This window comes from Corvus brachyrhynchos, unplaced genomic scaffold, assembly GCF_000691975.1.
Source record: "Corvus brachyrhynchos isolate BGI_N302 unplaced genomic scaffold, ASM69197v1 scaffold58, whole genome shotgun sequence".
In the NCBI taxonomy this organism is placed as follows: Eukaryota; Metazoa; Chordata; class Aves; order Passeriformes; family Corvidae; genus Corvus; species Corvus brachyrhynchos.
The window spans coordinates 716,144-737,499 of record NW_008239539.1 but is presented as its reverse complement, the minus strand read 5'-3'; the positions used below and the strand labels follow the sequence as shown (position 1 = coordinate 737,499).

The 21,356-nt window shown below is 49.3% G+C and overlaps 1 protein-coding gene across 1 annotated transcript in view; it reads left to right on the top strand.

Annotated features, from left to right (window-relative positions):
* TRAP1 (TNF receptor associated protein 1) overlaps positions 1-16,952 on the top strand; it is a 19,172-nt gene extending 2,220 nt beyond the window's left edge. Inside the window, exons 4-17 of the mRNA XM_017741300.1 lie at positions 6,896-6,967; positions 7,609-7,769; positions 8,610-8,719; positions 8,904-8,977; positions 11,245-11,400; positions 11,718-11,838; positions 11,963-12,032; positions 12,194-12,341; positions 12,853-13,038; positions 14,082-14,220; positions 14,677-14,762; positions 15,265-15,410; positions 15,772-15,844; positions 16,120-16,952. Coding sequence (XP_017596789.1) covers positions 6,896-6,967; positions 7,609-7,769; positions 8,610-8,719; positions 8,904-8,977; positions 11,245-11,400; positions 11,718-11,838; positions 11,963-12,032; positions 12,194-12,341; positions 12,853-13,038; positions 14,082-14,220; positions 14,677-14,762; positions 15,265-15,410; positions 15,772-15,844; positions 16,120-16,221 — 1,644 coding nt within the window. The 3' untranslated portion in view covers positions 16,222-16,952. The remainder of the gene's footprint in view (positions 1-6,895; positions 6,968-7,608; positions 7,770-8,609; positions 8,720-8,903; positions 8,978-11,244; positions 11,401-11,717; positions 11,839-11,962; positions 12,033-12,193; positions 12,342-12,852; positions 13,039-14,081; positions 14,221-14,676; positions 14,763-15,264; positions 15,411-15,771; positions 15,845-16,119) is intronic.
* The last annotated feature ends 4,404 nt before the right edge of the window (positions 16,953-21,356 follow it).

The window sequence follows — 21,356 nt, the reverse complement described above, 5'->3', positions numbered from 1 at the left end:
TTCCCTATTGGGAACTACCAGTAGCTTTTCTCTCAGTACCCCTGCCTAGTGCATTTCCCAGGTAGTGCATGTTTCTCACTCATGGGTAAGTTGTGAATTTGGTTTCCTCCTGACCTTTGGGGAGGTTTTCCTGTACCTCCTTAAGTCTGAGAGGTTACCTGGTTGCTTGCAGACCTTCTCTCCCCCTGTGTGAGAGGGGAGATACCAGGGTGGTGAGAAGAACTTCCCATTGCTGCCTGTCTCTATCTCCTCCTGCTCCAGGACAGGTTGAGTCCAGCTGATGCTGAGGTTCTGCCCTCAGACACAGGTGGGACTGTAGATTTGGGCAGTAGCACAGCACTTCCCTGTGCCCACGTTTTGGTTGTCCCTGCTGGTGACAAAATGATTGGGAGGGAGACAGTCTGTAGGAGCAGGCACCTGTGGGCCTCAGCGTGGGGAGGGAAGTGGAGTTTCTACAGAGATTCTCTCTGTACTTGGACCTTGCTTGTGACTCTTGTCCAGGGTGGGAGGCTGAGCCTCAGTTGTGGTGTTTTCTTGGCAAAGTTCCTAACGTTAAGAAGGCAAACTGGTCATTTTCCTCGTGGAGCTGTGTCAGCCATGAGTGTAGCTGTGGACATTCTCAGGAGAGCAGAGGAGAAGGAGGAGGAGGAAGCAGGCAGCACTGAGTGACTGTGGCAGGTCCAGGGGAGATGTAGCACAGGCAGAGCACACAGGCTGGTATTTTTGACGTGGGACAAAAGCACAGGGGGCTGTTGGAGGCTGCGTAGTTATTTTATATTTCTGTTCCTCTGCAGAACAAGTGCTGCAGTTGCCATGGGGAAGTTAGTGCTTGTCAGTGGGCAACACAATCACCAAGCAGAGATTCTCAAACCATGGTGCAGGGGCTTTGCTATTCCTGTCACACTGTTGCAGTTTTCTGACTCCTGTGTAACACCGATTATTCAAGGAGCCCTCACTTAGCCCCAGGCCGGGGTCATTCCTGCCTTTCTCTCATCTTTGGCTTTTGAGATTGTAGTGGACACGAAGCATCTGACTCCATCAAGACGTTGTTACCACTCATGCCCTGTCCCTGTGGAAGCTGTCCCCTTCTTTGGCAGTTTGGTTGGAGAGCTGCTTGCCCACCTTGCAGGGTGCCTCTGATGCCATCCCAGTTAGATGGTTTAGGGATTGGGCTTTTTATAACCCCCTGCCTGGCTGCCAGTGCCTCTCTAATGCCATTAAATGAGTCTTAACTAGGAAGCTTTTAACTGCAGCAGTCCTGGGCTGTGGGGAGCAGTGAGAACAGTGCTGCTCCAATCTCTTTAATAGCTTTGCCTTCTCCAGAGTGCCAAAAGCTCCTTACCTCCAGTCAGGGGGTTATTTATAACTTCTTGAAGAAGCAAACTGCATATGATGATTACTGTGAACAAGCATCATTCAGAGCATTTCTCTGCCTTTCAGGAATGCAAAGGTGAAAGAAAGCTTGCTGCAGTGATTGAGGCAGAGATGGATCTGTCCCTTAGCCACTGTTTTGTTTTCTGTACCCACTAGGACCTACCAAAAAAGAGGCAGCAGGTCCCTCATACATGACCTGTAGCAATGGTCACCCCTTTTTTACTCCTAGAAAGGTCCCGTTGTCTCACTCTGACTCCTGGATCCTTCTTCTCAGATCTTCATGCTGCTCTGTGCCCCTGGATCTGCTGAATCTCTCCCCTCTTCTTCCAAGCCCTGTAGCATCTCTGTGTCTCACTGAGCTGAGAAAAGGCAGGTGTGTAATGTGTGATGGCAATTACAGGCACGTTCCTGGGGGATTATGTAGATCTAGTATAGGACTATACTCATCTCTGTTCAGTGACAGCAGTTCTGCTTGCTCTCTGCCAGGATTTAATTCCAGTCATAAGCACAGCAAGACTCAGAATTCTGATAGGATGTCCCCATTCAGGAATATTCCACCTAAGCATTGCATGTGTAAGAGGAACATGTTGACTGAATTCCACCACCTCGCTTCCTTCACCAAAGTCCTGTTGTTTTAGCAAATTCCACCATTTCCTCCATCCCTTTGAAAACTGCCTTGTGTTTCTAGGACAGCCACAGCCTGCAAGGTCAGAGCTCTTAAGAAAATCCATTTGAAAATGTGAGGGGTGTGTTTCCAGTGAGAGCAGCTCTGCAGAGCTCTGCAGTTCCGCGTGCTGAGGCTTTACTGACGTGGTTTTGGACCCTTTGAGGTGGGAACAGAGAGCCTCTTACAGACCCCAAGGCCCTGTGAGCACAGAGCTCACTTTCAGCACCTGCACAAGGTGACAGGCAGGTGACAGGCGCTTGGCTGTGCTGTGGTGGTGTTGAAGCTGTGCAGTTCTGCCGTGCTGCTGTGCCTGGTGGTGATGCATGAGCTCAGGGCTGCAGCCCTGCTCCTTGCTGGTGCTTAATTTAGGGCTAGGACAGTTTGGAGGAAATGGTTTGAAATGTTTACAGAGCTGATGGCTGCTGCTGCTGGGGGAGGGAGTGTGCTTGCTGTTCTAGCATGGGAAAGGAGCGTAGTTGCTGCCAGAGCTTGGGCTGCTCAGTTCCTTTTGTTGGGCTTTCATCTCTCTGTTGCCGTCATCCAAAATCAGTGTCTGTGAAGCCACAAAATCACCAGTTTGCTGTGTTTGGGAGGAGTTAAAATGACTGCAAACACCACTCCTCCTTGCAACAGCTCCCTGTATCACTGAGCAGATCTCTCCTGCCTCACCAGTTACAAACAGCCTGTAACAAGGACTGGGCTGTCCCGGGGCTCCAAGTAAGGACTGGGCTGTTTGAGCTGTAGCAGTTCAGTGCAGATGCACCCTTGTGTCCCACAAAGCTTGGGGCAGGTAGGGAGCAGGTCCCCCTCCCCTGTGTGACCAGGCTGCAGCAGAGAGGGTGACCTGCACTGCAGCATCCGTGTGTCGCTTGGGCTTGAGGAAGCAGGAGATGGACAGGTGGAGATAGAGGGGTAAATCAGGCTGTACTTCAGCAAGTTTTAGGTGGAATTAAACCTACAGAAATGTGCCACAGATTGCAGGGATGGGCTACAGCTTCCAGTGATTGCATCATCTTTAACAAATAAGCCCAGGACCCAGAAATATAAACACATCTCAAATAACCTGTGGCCCAAGGAAGGAAGTGCACAATCTTTTAGTTCTCTTCATGGCAGAATAAAAGCATATCCTGTATAAAAATGGGAAATTCAAAGTGGATGAAAGGCAGTACTTTTCTGGACAGCGGGTATTTAGACCTGGATGGGTGGAGGCCGAGCCTGTGGTTTTGCAAAGGGAAGCTCAGGCTCTCTGCTTTGGACAAGTTCCATGTACTAGGCCGAGATTACCTCGTGTTCACAGGCATCAGTTTTATTCTGGCTTTTCATCTGCTGGTTGCTGCTGCTGCAGATGCTTTAATGATTCTAAACCAGAATGTTGCTCTAGTGTAGCTGCCGTCCTGATCTTGTGAATTTTAAGTCTTTAATCAAGTATTTAAATAACAGTGGGCACATGTGCTAATCAGACATTTTGGGATTTTATTACCTTATCAGTTGGTGAAAGCAGCATGTCTTTATAATATAGTCAGTGTTCTTCCGATGCCCCGTTGAGGTTTTACACTGAAATAAATGTTTTAAGTGTTTGTTTTGCAACAAAGCAAAGCGAAAGACACAATATCTCAGCCAGGTATCTCTAACTGGGAGCATTCCTTCCGATGCAGTCATGGCAGAGGCAGCAGTTAATGGCTGGTTAATGGGCTGTTAGGTGTGAGGAAGCTCTGCAATACTTTAAATTGGACTCAGGTAATGAGCAAAGCTAAACTAATCTTTACACAGCAGGTCTCTGCAAACATCCAGCACCCTCACCACAGGGTTAGAACAAAGGGCACAGGAGGCACAAAGGTGCAGGTCAGCAGCAGCTTTGGTACCTGGGAGGTCTCCACACATAAAAAAGGTGCTAAAAACAAAGTTCAGCTGATGTCTCTTTGGGGTAAATGTTAATGAGTTTAGTTCAACACTTGTGCCCACCAGCCCTTCATGGCCGGAAGGTCTGCAGCCTCTGTGTTGTCTTGTATAGGGGATGGTTTGGGGGAGGATTTTTACTCTGCACCCTGAGAAGTACCAGAAGAGAAATTCACCCAGGTGAGGAGGTGGTGGTTCTGCTGAGTAACAGCAAGTCTTCTGTAATTAACCTTCAGCTAATGAAGGGTCAGCACACTGAACTCTGTGTCTTGGTCTCTCTAAGCTGTGCAGAAACATTTGGCACATGGAACTCTGAGTATATCCCTCACATTTTGTCATTTGAGGAGCCCCACATAAAATTTGCTTTGTGCTGTTACAAATAGCTCTGCTGTGGCTGTGGTCAGCCTGATAAAGCTTTTCTTGCAGGCTGAAGGGAGGGCTAAAAGGGGAAGAAAAGTTCTAACGTTGCTGGTGGAGCAAGGACTGGATGGTGGTGGGTAGAAGGTGTTTGCAGGGGTTGTGTGGTGCCATGGTGGTTCCTGGTGAAGACGCCCAGCAGCCGAGCAGCAGCTGGAGCAGCATGGAGCGGTGTGAGAAGGGCAGGAGAAGTTCCACCAGCTCCTTCTTTGGATTTCATGGAGCTGGAGCTGCCAGCACTTGTGTGGGCCCAGCCTCAGGTGGGCTGCTCATGGGCAGGTTCAGCTGCTTCCCAAGACTGCAGAGTTCCTGCTCTGCAGAGCTCAGCTCTCATCTCTCCTCCGCTGCTGCTTTATTCCCGTTCCCCCGAGCAGCTCCATGTGGTGAAGGGAGCCAAAGAGCAGCTGCAGGAAATGTGGACATGGCAAGGGTGGGTTGAATCATAATGCTGTCTTCATCCTAATCCACCCAGGTGTTTTCCTGCAGTAGGGAATGTCTGCTTTGCCAGGATCTTCGCTTTCCGCTCTCCCTCTCAGCATCCCAGCTGTTCTGAGCCCTGCTTTCTTTGTTCATGAGATTCACCCTCATCAAAGTAGCCTCCAGGAACTGTCATTAAGCATTTTGCAGTAAGTTTGGCAGGGCATTAGGAATTCAATAGCCAAGTAAATTTATGGGGTAAGGATGTATTTTTTTTAACACACTGGAATTTGGGAATGACATGCTGTGCTATAAATAGAAGTGGATCAGAGTTCTGTTCAGGGTCTGGCATGAACAAAAACTGAACCAGATGCCGAAAACTGTTCTTTCTGGCTTTTTCTTCCCTGGGGGACGGGACCATGTCAGATTCCTGAGATTTTGCCATACGCTGTTTATTTTTCTTGGCTTTTGATCTCTTGCTGTTGAGATCTTACTGGGCATCATCCCTCTTTGCAGCCAAGTGGGCTGACTGGCCTTACTGTATTTAACCAAGGGAAAGGTATTGCTGTGCCGTGACTTGTGGGGGTGCAGGAAAATGTCTTACCCACATGGCACCTCACAAGCTGAACAGTTCAATCCTTCAGTAGAGTCAAATGCTACATTAAGAAATACATACTGACATCAACTTACTTTGGTAGAAATAAGCCCAGTAAATGCTCCATGGGTTGCAGAGGTCACTCTGGCACCGCACCTCCAAGCCACCTAGCAGCTGCCAGCTCTGCTGCAGCTGATTTTGCTGACCTTGCACACCAAATCCCACCCCTGCTAAGGCACTGGGAATGTGTGAGCCCACTCCGGATGTGCCAGCTGCTGTCAGCTGCTATAACTGTACTCACAGGTACTCAGGTAGAGCTGAATCCCTCACAGGAATGAGAATCACATCTCACTTGGCTAATTTTCACCTCAGAGAGTAGCTCAGAGAACATGGAACAGTGGCTTCTTGGGATGCTTGTGTCAGGTAGAGAAGCTGCTGGGATTTGGGAGGGGGAATGTCACTTCTGTCTTAGAAGTGGCATCCTGGAGGGCAGTAGCCTGCCCTTTGCTCCTGTGGAAAATGTGTGTGGAGCAAGTATGAAAACACATTGGACAACAGAATGGGAAAGATTTTTGCTGGGGTCCTGTGTAAGAGGATGGTCATTTCTGGCTGGGGTTTACTGTTATCTTTGTTGCCTTGGGGTGTCATGCAAATTGAAGTTGCAGCCAGGTTTAAGACTTACCGCAGCCTTTTCTGGGTGGTGCTGCTGCAGGCTTTGCTGCCTGAGATGTGTGAGCAGCAGGGAGATGTTTATCTGCATGCAGCAGTGCAATTCTGGAATAACCTGGGGATGACAAGGAGCTGTGTGCCTCTGAAGCTTGGACAGAGCACCACAAAGTGTAGCCGGTGCATTGTGTTTTGGCTGGGATTAGTCTGTTCCCATGGGAATCAGCTCTCCTGGACACTGACAGCTTCATACACACATCATGGAGCACAGGGTGAGGGGGAGAGGAAGGGGGAAAAGGCAGAGCAGATGGCGATCAGTTCATGTGCTTGCAGACAAGGGTCTGCATTACCTGAGAGTTAAGGGATTCACTGCTCTGCTGCTGATTCCCAGTGTTAGTGCCTCGGTTCCACATCTGCAGATTGCAGACAGTCTGCTTCTCACTGCTCCTCAACTCCCCCTCAGACTAGTTCAGGAATGAAGGGTGTCCCTGTGCGTGACATCTGGCACTATGGTGCCATGGCTGGGTTGACATCTCATTCCTGCACTGCCATCCTGTGCTTTTTAGAGGGATGTAGAATCCAGCCTGTCCTGGCATGGTTTTGTCTTTCCTTGAGAAATGGCCAGAGTCTCTGAGCTTTCTGGTGGTTTGTAGGCAGCTGTGGCTGCCCCTGGAGCTCTGTGCCCCTTGAATCTGTGCTCCTGGCCATGGGCAGATGGAGCCACATCTGGAGGTCTGCTGTTGGATTTACTACTCAAAGGGGAAGGAGAGAGTGGGAGTTGGCGGCAGAAGTTGCTCAGGTGCTGTTTGCTGGAGCAATGATTCCCTACTGATATTTCAGCTGCAATTGCTGTTTCTTTTCAGGACACAGGTATTGGGATGACCCAGGAGGAGCTGGTTTCTAACCTTGGTACCATTGCTCGATCAGGCTCAAAGGTAACTTGGGATGAGGACCTTTCTCCCTCCTTTAGAAAACTTCTCTCCAATTACAACCACTTTTGTTCTCCCAGTAGTTTTTCATTCTGTTTTGTCCCTTGGCCCCCAGCCCAGCTGTGAAATTACACCCCTCTTGGAAGGTGAAACCTGCCTTCTGGCTCTCAGTGGTCTCTGCTGTGCTGTGGGAGGCCCAGGGAGCCCAGGCAGTGCTGATGGGCCCTGCATGTAGCTCTGCTCTGCCCCCTGCCCTCACTCCAAATGCCTTCCTGCCCACCCACTTGGCATTTACCCCGTGTCCAGGGGAGCAGCAGCTCTGTTCCCACAGCAAGGTGTTGTACATGTGTATGATTTTTTTCATCTCTGGGGGCACCATTTTAAGGTTTCCTGCTCCTCATTGACCAAGCCCTCGCTTGTCTTCTTCTTACTTCTCCAAGCAGTGCTCCCCTTTTCCAGAGGTGCAGTCCCTGTGGAGAAACCCTTTTCCTTGGGAACCTTCCTCAGAGCACTGATGCAGGAGCATGGGGTGAGGGTGCTGGACTGCCAGGCTGCAGTGCCTGAGGAGCCCAGCTGGGGCTTGATCACAACCTCCAGCAATACCTAAAGTCACTGTCTGATGGTTTGCGTCTCCTTTGTTCCTCCAGGCTTTTCTAGAAGCTCTGCAGAGCCAAGCTGAAGCCAGCAGTAAAATCATCGGCCAGTTTGGAGTGGGTTTCTATTCAGCCTTCATGGTGGCTGATAAAGTGGAGGTGTTCTCACAGTCAGCAGAGCCGGGCAGCCCAGGCTACCACTGGTCATCTGATGGGTGAGGCTGCAGAGTGGGGTGGCAGCATGGGGGGCTGTGTCCAGACCACGTGTGGCCTGAAAGCTGTGCAAAGACAGGGCTTGTGTATTCTTTCAGGACCTGGCTATCTGGTTTAGGTCTTGCTCGAGTTATACACAGTGACAAAGCATGGCCAAATGTGCCAGTGTGGAAACTCTTAAGGACAGAGTTGCTTTGTCAGAGCAGGCATGCTGTGGACAGAGTACCTGCCTCTCCTATTCCGTCCCTGCTGGCAGGCAGTCAGCTTAGGGGGCCCCACACCACAGGGACAAATCGAACCTCTTTGGTCTAATCATCCTCTGAGGTTTGGCTCGAGGCACCCACAGAGAGCAGAGCTTGTGCAGCACTGTGGTCTGCAGGCACATCTCCTCTGTGGGTCACATCTGTGTGCTCATCCTTGGCTTTTTACTTGAAGTTGCAAACATCTGTGATGGCAAAGCTGTGGGCTGATGGACATGTTGAAATTGGAGCTTCTGAGGGTGACAAGCTCAGCATCCCCTTAAAATTTCCTCAGAATAAAGAATTTACTACATTATTTAAACTCTTGAGAAAACTGAGACACAAGACTGGTTTTGGGTTTTCAGTAGCTAGTGTCTTTGCAGAGCAGTGTGTCCTGGGTCTGGAGTCTCTGTAGGGGAAACAGCCACATGTTTTTTGAGGTTTCTCAGAGGCACAAGGAGCATTCAGGCATTCAAGACTTTTTTGCCTTTTCCTCTTGGCCTTGAAGTGTTGTGTGTGCTCTTAGTTTAACAAACCATTTCTCTGTCCTACTGTGGGTGTACCTGAGGCACAAACTGACATAGAGTTTGTTTCTAATCCTAGTTCAGGAATGTTTGAGATTGCAGAAGCATCTGGGGTCAGAGCTGGGACTAAGATTATTATACACCTCAAAGAAGAGTGCAAAGAGTTTGCAAATGAAGACCGAGTCAAGGGTGAGTAGAGGAGGGGAATGCTGTTAGCCCTGAGGCTCTGTGAAGTCTGTTGGTGCCCATGGGTGGGAGGTGAATTTACAGGTTTTTTCCTCTCCTGCAACTTCTTTCACCTGCTGTTACTGAGGGAGTTCTTGCTATGTTGTTTCCACAAAGGTGACCCTTCTGTGTCTTCTTTCCATTCCAGAGGTGGTGACAAAATACAGCAACTTCATCAGCTTCCCCCTGTACCTCAATGGGAGAAGAATTAACACGTTACAGGTGAGGTGGAGTCCGCAGGCAGGTCAGTCATGGAGATGAACCACTGTAATCCTCCACTGGAGACAGGAAACAGCATAAAGCTGCTGCTGTCTGTGGAAATCAGAGGAGGATTGTCCAGGATATCACAGACCTTGTAGTGATCAGTTAATTAGAACAAAAGGAGACAATCCAGCAGAAGTCATACCTGCAACAGCTTGTTTGCACTTACTGTGGAAAATTCTTGGAGATCAGCAAGATCTGTATCTTCCCTTATCCTGAATTGTTATTTCAGTGCTTTATAATGCTTATTCTGTTGAAGCCACATGACATGTTAGTTCTGTAGGGATTGCTCATATTGCTGGTGTGCTGACACCTCTCACTGCAGTTCTTTATGTCCTTCACACAGAATAGCCAGTGTCAGGGAGTGGTTGGGGTTTTTTAGCAGCTCAGCTCACTGCCTGATTTATTCCCAGCTCCTAGCTAAGCACTGCTTGATGCTGGCATTTTCTGACCACTGACATTATACTGCAGCCAGATCCATTTTACTCAGATGTTGGCCCGATTGCAGGCATCACTTGGGAGAAATTAATTCCCTTTAAAACAGAAATCTATGAATAATTTTCCTCCAGCGTCTCATCTTCTGAATGTTTAAAGCTTTCTCACCTAAGAGAGCAGGTAGAGAGCATGTGTGTGGCTTTTTTGTTTCCTGGAATGTGGCACTGACTGCACAGACTTTCAAGACTGTACTTAAACATTTTACCATGTTAATTTATCTAAGGTTCCGTAATTGGTGTTATTAGTCACTGATTATTTATTTGGATTCCTGCATAATAGTGTTTCTGTTCCAAAGGCTTTCTAGCTGTGCCCCTTAAATTACAAAACCAGAAATAGCTTTAGACAGCTGTTTGCTCTCTCTACCTGACAATCAATAGAACAGGCTCCCTGGAGAAGAGCAGTAGTAGAGCAAGGGGTGAAATGCCCTTAATAGAGTCATGGACTTTTATCTTCTTAACAGAAAGTCTGTTTTCCCTTGGGTTACAGCAACAGCTTTATTCTCATTACGCTCCCATTTCATGCCTTTTCTTTATCCAGGATTTTGGCTCTGTGTTTTTCCACACATCAGCATCAGTTCGCTGCAAACAGAGCCACAGCTGGTTCCCTGGTGGGCTTTCTCCTAGATGAGCTCCTGAATGCTCACAGCATGGAGCTGGGGCTTTTCTGGTCTGACTGGGATAACTGTTAGCTACAAGTGAGCCCCTGAGAATGCAGCATTTTCCCTAACATAGCTACTGTAAAACACCTTAGCTCCCAGTGAGTCCATAATCCTACCTGTGATCCTGCAAACCCTCCAGGACACTTGTGTGTGCTGGAAATGATGGGAAGCCACCTGTGGGGCAAGACTCTGAGGCAGAGGAATTCTTAAGGATTTCAGGGACCTGAAACCCTTGGGCTCTGAGGGTGGGCTGGATGTTTTGTGTTGTCCCCAGAAATCACTCCAGTCACTCATTAGGGCTTGAGTGGCAAAGGAGGCAGTGACTGAGATGGGCAGATGTTTCCAGCACCCAGCTGGAAACACACAGTTCTGAGCTGAGTCCCACATCTTTGCTAGATGAGAGTCTTTTGTTGGGGTACTGAAAACTGAAACATTCTGTGAGCATGGGCTGAATGCTCCAGAAAGCACTGGGGGGTTAGAGTGGCAGCAGGTGGAAGCTAGAGCTCATGGCTTCAGTCCATGTGTTGATGCAGAAAATAGTGCTGGAGCAGTGACCCTGTAGTGGTTCACAAAGCATCTCCCAAGCTGCTCCAGAACAAATCAGCAGAAAACAGGCAGTGCAGGAGCTGCTTCACAAGCTTTTTATGCTGAGACAGTGACCTCCATCAGAGAGTCAGGTTGGTTGCAAAAGGCTCACTTAAACTTTTGCTTTCCCTTTGCTTGCTGGTCAGGCCTTGAGAACTTGACCAGTACTGACAGTCAGTTGAGCTGTGGGATCTGCCTGGGATGCCCTTGGCCATTGGCAAGTGTGAGGCAATGGAGGTTAGCCAAATCCCTTTTGTTTTCGGCTAAACAAAGCTGCCCTATGTATGTTGCAGAGCAAGAGTTACCTCTGAGGGGTGGCCCAAGGCCAGATGAGAGGCAGTAGTTTGTTAGTCTGTGATAATGTGCCTGAGCCACATCTCACTTGGTCCCGGGCTGTGCAGAGGAGTCTGTTTGAAAGGTTCTATTTCCCTGCTCCGGCATCCTGGAGGCCACAGAGCTGATGGGAGCTCCTCTCCCTGTTCCTCCACAGGCTCTGTGGATGCTGGACCCCAAGGACATCGGTGAGTGGCAGCACGAGGAGTTTTACCGCTTCATAGCGCAGGCTTACGACAAGCCCCGCTACGTCCTGCACTACAAGACCGACGCTCCCCTCAACATCCGCAGCATCTTCTATGTGCCCGAGCAAGTACGTGTCCTGTTCTGGGCACGTGGGACATCTGCCCAGCTGCTCTAAAGGGGAGAATGGGAGAGCTCCTTAGGGAAAGGAGGCAGATATGGCTGCAGGGAGGAATATCCAGTGTGGCATCTCTGCAGTGGGGTTGGGTGCCACAGGGTAGTTGGGATACTGAGCCACAACAGCAGCAGGGGGATGGCACAGGTAGGTCCCTAGGGAAGAGAGCCAAGATTTCAGCTCTCGTTGGGTTCAGCATTGTAGGGAAGACCACAGTGTGATGTGGGCACCCTGCATAGTGCTGGTGTTACCTCCTGTCTCTTTTCCTGCAGAAGCCATCCATGTTTGACATCAGTAGGGAAATGGGCTCCAGCGTTGCCCTCTACAGCCGCAAAATCCTCATCCAGACCAAAGCTGCAGACATCCTGCCTAAGTGGCTGCGCTTCCTTAGAGGTGCGTGTGGGACCAGGAATAGCAGGTTGTGGGCAATGGCTTCCACAGGAATGAGGCAAGGGCTGCCCTCCTGAGCCTGGCACTCGTGTTTGCATCACTGTTCAAGGGTTGCTCTGTGTTCCAGGTGTTGTAGACAGTGAGGATATACCCCTGAATCTCAGCAGGGAGCTGCTGCAGGAGAGTGCCCTGATCAGGTAAGCGAGACTATCTCTGAACTGAGATACAAAGACCAGATGTAAAGCCGTGAGGGAGAGGGGACAATGGACTCACTACAACCCTGCACAGAGAGATGTTCACCTAAAATGTCTTGTCTTGCTCTAGCAGCTGTCTTTAAAAAGGCTTGTTCCTGCTGCAGGAAGCTCCGTGATGTTTTGCAGAAGAGGTTGATCAAGTTCTTCATTGACCAGAGCAAGAAGGACCCTGAGAAATATGCCAAATTCTTTGAGGAGTACGGGGTATTCATGAGAGAGGGGATTGTCACGATAGCAGAGCAGGATGTCAAGGTACCACGAGTCTTGAAGCACTGCAGCTGATGGGAAAAATTACTGTGAGCTGGGATGAGGGAGACTGCGACTTTCCCATGGAACTCGCACACCTGTAACTTGTGTTCCTGGGTCTGCCAAGACCTATGGATTCTCTAGTGCCCAAACTCTCATTCTTTCTGACTGGTGCTGCTTCCCATTTCTTTTGAGACCCTGCAGAGTCTCTGTACCCACTGTTGTCAGCGCTCCCTGGTGCAATGTCAATTACAACAGGCAATAAAGTAGGGCCTTCCCCTCCTGTTGTCTTTTGCCTGAATTCCCATTTCCAGGAGAGCTTGACCTACATCCTGTCTAGGTCAGTCTACTGCCTCCTTAATATCTGGAGCAGAAAAGGAGGGATTCGGAATCCCCTGAGCCTTTTTGTAGGGCTGCCAAGAGGCCTGCATGCCACAAAGGCAGTCGATGGGGCTGGGAGTGGTGTTGTGGAGCACAGTGACCCCGCCCTGAGCTCACAGGAGCACGTTTCTTGCAGGAGGACATAGCAAAGCTGCTGCGTTACGAGTCGTCGGCCCTGCCTGCAGGGCAGCTGACCAGCCTGACCGACTACGGCTCGCGCATGAAGGCCGGCAGCAGGAACATCTATTACCTGTGTGCCCCCAACCGGCACCTGGCCGAGCACTCCCCCTACTTCGAGGCCATGAAGAAGAAGGACATGGAGGTGGGTGAGCAGTGGTGCCACAGCCAGGGGAACACCCTGAGCTGCTGCAGCAGTGGTTGGGGCTGGCTCTCAGAGCTGAGCAGGGCAGTAAGGTCTGTGATAGAGCCCTGCCAGCACAGTGCCTTTGCCTGGCCCCCTCTGCCTCTGCTCAGACTGTGGCATGAGGTCAGGAGGGACCTGTCACACACTCTTAACCACAACGTAAAAGTAAAACCATTCAGCTGTTAGAGAGTATCCAAAGGAGGGCCATGAGAATGGTGAAGAGCCTGGAGGGGAAGCCATATGAGGAGCAGCTGAGGGCACTTGGTCTGTTCAGCTGGAGAAAAGGAGACTGAGGGGAGACCTCATTGTGGTCTTCAATATCCTCACAAGGGGCAGGCACCGATCTCTTCACTCTCATGACCAGTGGCAGGACCCAAGGGAATGGCTGGAGCTGAGTCAGGGAAGGTTTAGGTTGGGTATCAGGAGAAAGTTTTCACCCAGAGATTTTAGGCACTGGGACAGGCTCCCCAGGAAAGTGGTCAGAGCACCAAGCCTGTCTGAGTTCAAGAAGCATTTGGACAATGCTCTCAGGTACAGGGTGGGATTGTTGGGGTGTGCTGTGCAGGGACAGGAGTTGGGACACAATGATCCTGATGAGTCCCCTACAACTCAGCATATTCTATGATGTAGTACTTCTGCAGACATCTACTTCTGACATCTGTTTCCTACCTTTGCTGGACCCCAGAGCAGGAGCCTGGGAGCTGCTGTGCAGGGCTGTAATGGCGTTACAGGTGTCCTCTGTGGGCAGGTGGCCTTCTCAGGACTGGAGTCAGTGCTGATTCTCACTTTCCCTGGGCAGCAGGACTTGTTCAACTGCAGACCTGCCACCCGTGGTAACAAATCCCTCCAAGCGTTTGTCAGGCCCTGAGTGATAGTCACTGTGGAGTTGAACCTGCGAGTTTCCTGTGAGATGTTCCTGCTGTTTGGTGCGGAGCTGCCTTAGGAAGGAGGGAATGCTGTTACATCCCAAACAATGTGTTACTGTCCGTTTGTCGGCACAGGTGCTGTTCTGCTATGAGCAGTTTGATGAGCTGACACTCTTGCACCTCCGGGAGTTTGACAAGAAGAAGCTGATCTCTGTGGAGACAGACATTGTTGTTGATCACTATAAGGAAGAGAAGTTTGAGGAGAGCCGCCCAGGTACTGTGAGGCTCCCCTGGCCCCTCCTGCTGCATGCTGTCCTGCTACCCTGAGCAACCAGAGAGGGGATACCTTCCTCCCCTGCTCTTGCAGCTCCCAAGCAAGAGCATTCCACCCTTCCATTCACATGGTCTGAGGCAACTTAGAGTTTTTGCAGATTTGTTTCATCTCACATGATCAAAGTTAAATGGAATGTCATGTGTGGAGTTGCCATGATTTTATTTCAACCCCATGCATACATCTGGTGCCTGGACGGAGGCAGGCAGCCCCTGGCAGGGCATGAGCCTGCCCTCTCATGGTATGGCACAGTCTGGGATGAGGATATGTAGGTGTGTGCTGAGTGGTGCTGCATTCCTGTTCCCACAAGAGAACTGATAAATGGAAGTGTGGAAACTCAGCTCACTGACCATTGCACACTATAGATGCACACTCAGAGGTGCCCTCTTGCCCTGCCAGCTGGAGAACGTCTGACAGAGAAGGAGGCTGAGGATCTGATGGCGTGGATGAGGAATGCCTTAGGCTCTCGAGTCACTGGAGTGAAGGTGGGGATTCTGTGTCTGGGTAACTGAGTACAGGAGATCCACGGAGGTAACAATCTAGGGAAAAAAGATGTTGGGTGGCTAGGGATCTGCTGCCACAGATTTTTCTTTGGACCCTGTGGGAAGTTGTTCTTCTCTGTGCCTCCTGTGTGTAAATGGTATGGATTGGATGGTCAGTGTGGCAGTGGAAGAACCACATCTCAATGTGTATTGAGCAAAGCCAGTCGATGTTCAGATTACCAGAACCGGCTGATGACTTTTCTTGCTTGTGGACTAGAAAGGTGTATTGGCAAGGAATGCTTTGGGTCCAGCTGCAACCCTGTGGACTGTGGGGCCATTTGGGCCCCCATCTTTCCTGCTGGTTTAGGCAGCTCCTGTGGGATGGGGATGAATCATGAGGAGGCTTGGTGTGGATCTGTGCTGAGGAGACTCCAAGTCCTCAGACTTTCCCCACCTCTAAGACGTGCATTGTCCATGGCAGCCCTGACTGGTGCTTGTGTCACAGGTGACCACCCGGCTGGACACCCACCCTGCCATGATCACTGTGCTCGAGATGGGTGCTGCCCGCCACTTCCTGCGCATGCAGCAGCTGGCCAAGACCCAGGAGGAGCGAGCCCAGCTCCTGCAGCCCACCCTGGAGATCAACACAGGGTAAGGGGGTACAACACCAGCACCAAAGCTGGGGCACAGCAGCCTCTCGGGGGTGGAGGCAGAGAGGAGGCAGTGTAAGGCTGTCAATTAGCCGACTCCTCCCCATTAAGTGCAGTTGGTGCTGCAGAGCCTTAATCTGTGAGGCTGGGTGGCACCATGGAGATGAGCCCCCCACACAGTGTCCAACCCTCTGGGAACTATGGGGCTTATAGGGACAGATGGGAGAGAAGAGAGAAGCCCCCACAACAGGAGCAAGGAAGTTGACTTTGGTGACCCACTGTGACTTAGCTGCTCATTCTGGAAATAAACTTCTCATTGTGTCCAAAATAAGCTACTCTCAGTGTTGATCTCTCTCTTACAGGCATACTCTGATTAAGAAGCTCAGCGAGCTGAAGGACAGTCAGCCTGATCTGGCCCAGATGTTGCTTGACCAGGTGAGAGCCAGACCTTCTCCAGAAGCAGCACCATCCTTCCCAGAGCCAGCTTGCAGATCATGCATGGCAGGGAACAGGGTGAACCATTACAGTGGGCAAGAGTCACATCCTTCTGTGGTCCCTGGGTATTTCTGGGACTTGTGGTCCATGTTTTCCTAGCAGGTGCTCTAAAAGACATTCTTCATCTCAGCATGCAGGTCCTGGAGAGTGACATTCCCTTCCTCCCTCAGGCAGGTCACTTTGCTGCTTACTTAGTGCTTTCTTGTCTTTTTCAGATTTATGAGAATGCCATGATTGCAGCAGGACTGAATGAGGATCCCAGGCCAATGGTGAACCGGCTGAACGAACTTCTCACCAGAATCCTGGAGAAGAACTGAGCCCCAAGGACTGAAGGATGAACTCTGTGCTGATCTCTTGCCTCAGGCACAGCCACTCTCAGCAGCTGCTAGCAGGCACTGTCCAGCACAGGTTCATGGGCAGAGAGCAGGGATGATGCTGGGGACATTCAGCCCTTCTTGCACAGGGAGGAGCCACCTGTAATTATCAGATCCTACACCATCAGCTTGTTGAAAGTGCAGTGTTCTTAGTGGGGACAAAATCCAGAGGTTGTTGCTTAAACAATGTGCCCACATTTCTGACACAAGCCTGAAGAGCCTCATTTCATACTGTTTCTAAAAATGGCCTTTCTCAAAACAGATGTTGGCAGCAAGCTTCCCAGTTAGGTCTGTGAATACACCCCCCTATCCACAAATTCCCCCTATTCCCTGTGCACCTTTGTGCTCTGAACAAGCACTGGAAGAATTAAATTAGTTAAGAAACCTCCAGGTCTGATCAGGCAGGAGGAGTTTGCTGGCATGAAGACAGATTGCTGCTGCCTTTGGCACACACAGATACTGTTGGTGGAACATGTCAGTGCAATCCCATAGCAGAAAAGATCACTGAGCTGCTGGATAAGCAAGTTCATCCTGGTCTTGTGGAAAAAGGGAAGTAACTGGGAGGCAGCTTTCCAGTGTGTGGCTTTCTGGAGAGTCTGTGGGATAAACTGCACACCTAGATGATCTGTATTTATGATAAATAAACAGTTCTTATTTTCCAGACACCTCCCCCACTTCACTCACCTCTTTATTTTGATGGTCTTTGTGTCTTCCAGCTGGTGATGTTGGTTCATCTCTCTTCAGATGCTGTTTGGTTCTTCAGGGCATCAAGCACTGGACATGGTGGCAGGAGAGGGCTGTGAAAACAACAGAGTGTAGAGGGAAAGCAGGAGAATCTGTAGCTATGAACCCTGTTAGTTTTGTCTCTGAAAATGGGATGCAGCCCTTGATTTGAATCAAGGAGCAGTGGCTGTTCAGACAGAAATGCCGTGCTCGATTCCCTCTGTGTATCTGCTTTACACCATGCAAACTGGTTTATAAGAATCCTTTCTCCTGCTTAGTGAGGCTCTGAGCAGCCCTGATATTTGTTTATCTTATCTTTAAATTGCCAGATTAAGATGCTGGGACTGGATTTGGTTAACTCTTTTGGTGCTGTGCTGGACAGGACAGCCCCCACCTCTTTAATACAGGAAGCCTGGCTGTGCACAGAGGAGTGAGAAAGTCCTGCTGCTTGGGGGACCATTTGAGAAGTTTTATTAACATCACCTAATATTTAATGTTTATTCAGATGCAGAAGAGGAAAAAAATGTGACCGTTTAGAGGGTGTTGAGATGATCAAGGAGCCGCCTTCTCCATCCTACAGCGCTGGTGATACATCCTGTAAGGAACATTGTGGCCAGTAGGACCAGGGCAGTGACTGTCCCCTGTGCTGAGCACTGCTGAGGCACCTCCAGTCCTGGGGGCAGTCCTGGGCCCCTCACAAGAAGACAGACATTGAGGGGCTGCAACTTGTCCAGAGAAGGGAAAGCTCCATGCTGGGGAAGGGTCTGGAGCACCAGGAGCAGCTGAGGGAGCTGGGAAAGGGGCTCAGCCTGGAGAAAAGGCAGCTAAGGAAGGACCTCCTGGCTCTGCAGAGCTCCCTGACAGGAGGGTGCAGCTGGCGGGGGTGGGGCGGAGGTGTCAGGCTCTGCTCCCAGAGAACAAGGGACAGGATGAGAGGAAACAGCCTCGAGCCGAGACAGGTTCAGATGGGATATTGGGAAAATTTCTTCACTGAAAGGGTGGTCAGGCACTGGCACAGCTGCCCAGGGCAGTGGTGGAGTCACCATCCTGGTGACTCCCTGGAGGGATTCAAAAGACATGTGGATGTGGCATTTGGGACATGGGCTAGTGCTGCATTAATGGTTGGACTTGAGGATCTTTTCCAACCCAAATGATTCTGTGATTGTAACACAGACTGAAGAAATTAAAACCTTTGGTGATTTGTGCTGCAAGCAGCACAGCAAGTGAGCAAACTGCACACCTGACAAAGTGCCTAAAAATAGCAGCCATTGATACAATGCCTGAGCTGAGGCTGGATGCTGGTTTGTAACCTTTGCTGCAGTGAGAAGCAGAGCATGCTAGGAGTGAGCCATGAACTGCCTGACACATCTTTAACCTCCCCATCCTGAGAATCCTCCAGGAATCCAGCAGCCCTTCAGGTGCTCTTTTTTTGCCATGAGGGATTTGTGACTAAAAGGCAAATAAGATGTCTGTTACTGGAGCACACACCTACCCTGTGTCCTTGTTCCCATCAAACATGGTGAGAGGTGGTGGTGGTCCTGGGATGCAGGAAGGAGCAACAGCAGCAGCATCAGGAGGGTGCTTTGGCCCAAATCTCACACATTCTATCATGCTGCTTTGTCTAAGCCACTGGATCCTCAGCTCTGGGGCTCAGCTTTCCCTTTCATTTTGCAAACACCTGCAGGATGATATGCCTGGCTAACAGAGCAGATTCTCGTGGGAAAAGGTGGATGTATGGCATGACGTTGATGAACACAAACTGAAGTGCTGACAGGAACACAGGCAAGTTGCTCTAAAGCTGGTCTCTGGATAATGATTCTGTGTCTGAAAAGGCAACAGAGGCTCTTTGGTAAATAGTTTCCTAGCTGTAAGCAATGCTGCTTTGTGCAGAAAATTGATCTACTGGATTTGATTTTTTTCTGGGATTTTACTTACGGCTGCCTGACTTTATCTTGTGTTAGGTTCCTGGGGTTTTGTGGGGGGGAGTTGTTCACTTTTCTCTACAAGTTAAACTTTGTGTGCTGAAAAACCATTGGTGATAAACAGCATGGCCTCCTCTCCTGCCCTGCCCAGGCTCATCAGCTGTGAAGTCAAACCTATATCCTCCAGGGCAGAAGACAGAAAATATTTATGGGGAGTGAAATCCAGTTTGAAAGGACATTCCAGAGACCTCGTGCTTTTAAACTTGGACAGAATCCCTCTCACGTCTGGTGTGGGACGTTGAAACTGGACTGGCCATAAAGTGGTTCACGGGGCCAGACTGAGAACAGTTTTCTCTTGTCCAGCCTCCCTGCTGAGACCATCGAGAGTGTCTTGGGTAGGCTCCAGGTCTGTGATTTATGGACAAACCGCAAGCCAGGAATCTGCAATCTAAGCTCCTTGAGCAGCAACTGTTTAAAACATTATGGGAAAAAATGGCCACTGTTTCCAAGAGAAGAAAACTTGGGGCCATTAATAATGTTTAGCACGTCTGCAGTTATTAATTAATCCTCTTGCTCTTGTGAAGTCAGTCAGAATTATTCTTATTGTACAAATAAGGTCTGCATGGAGCTTTTCCTTAAGAGACACAGTGAATCTGCATTAGGGACACAGCACAGGACTCCAGAATCCCAGCACAAAGTGAAACATACCCCTCCAAGATCCAGAGGCATGAAGACAAGTACCTGCTGGATTTGGATGAGGCAGTAAACACAAACTTACAGCACCTTCAAGAGGCTCTACCCAACACCCTGCTCAGTTGAAAGTTCTTCCCAGGGCAGTTCTGGGAAGATCCCATCTGCCCAAACCTTACCCACTGAGATCATGTGGTTTCCCAGTAACTCCTGGGTTCAAAAATTCCTGGGGTTTCAGAGAATCAAGTAAACGAGGGGTAACGGGTTAAAACCCAGTCCAGAACTAAGTCAATAAACCAGTCCTTCATGGAACTGTGCCACACTAAATCCTTAGAAACCCGGGAAGTCAGAGCTGTGGCAGGAGGCAGAGGGAGATTCAGCTGGAGTTTTGTTTCACTGACACCTCTCGATCTCTGGACTTGTTCTGTCTCAAGTAGTTCAGCAGTTAGTTTGAAAAACAAGTGTTCAAAGTTATCTTGCATCATGCTTCAGGAAATCAAAGGACAGGGATTAGGTCTTTTAGTTGGGAACTGTATTTTTAATGTGTTTAGAGATTCTTTAATGCCCAGTGCACTGACTGAATGAGGGTGATTCTTCTTGGAAATGACAATTCATTTCACTTCCCAGGAGAACCAGATGAATTTTGGTTTATACCACTCAAACTTGTGCCATGTGAGTAATTGAATGGAAACACGCTTGTTTTGCTGGCAGGCTTATAAGAGGAGATGGATATAGTGGCCTATACCATCCCAAAATTCACACTTGGGAGGAAAACAAACCAAACTTCTCTTGAGGGAAATGCTGCATTTTTCTTTGTTTGGCCCTTTCAAGTCTGCTGAGTTTGCACTGAACTCTGTCATCCAGCATGGCCAAAGTCCTTGAGAAGGAAGATTAACACAATAAATTAAAGCAAACGCAAACTTTCCTCATTGGAATTGGCCTCAGTGGCTGCTTCTCTGATCACTGCTGACCTGAATTGAATAAATTTGTATGAAAAGCATAAAAAAGTTAATCTGAAGATGCCAAAGAGCCACCAGTATTACAAGTCTTAACAGAAAGCAGGGAATCTGTTCTTAAACTGAGCAGAAAGTGAAACAGGAATTTTGAGCAATGCTGACTGCAGCACACTGGGGATAAATATGTACATTCTGTATAATATGTAATTTGTATATTCACAGATATGTAGGTAATCATATTTACTATAAATCCCACTGCACAGCAAATTCAAACAGTTATTTTAAAAACCTTTTCATGTCGGCAATAATGTTCACAAGTCCCATAATCGTTGTTTTCTGCAGAGACAACCCAAAGCCACAGTGTGACAGTAAATATCCTGCCTCTCACAGCGTGTATCCAAAGTGTTGCTATTTCAGGGACCTGCCTGCATCTACAGAGTCATAATTCAGGGGTGAGTACATGTTAAATTAAGCCAATATTTTCATGCTGGTGCCTAAAACACTAGAGCCCTGAGCCATATCTGCTACAGAGCAGTTCCCTGGGGAGGAGGAAAAGTGAATTGTTAAAAAATTGGGAGTGGAAGTCCAGTCTGCCTCAGATCAGCTGCCTGATTTTGGGAGGGCTGCATCCTCCAGCTGATGCTGGGTACAAGGCTGCATCCTCCAGCTGATGCTGGGTACAGATAGTGACCAGAGAACCACATCCTTGCTCCCTTTCAAGGAATGGCCTTGAAAAGTCCTGTGAAATAGATGCCCATTTGGTAGCCAGGATGGACCATTATGTGCC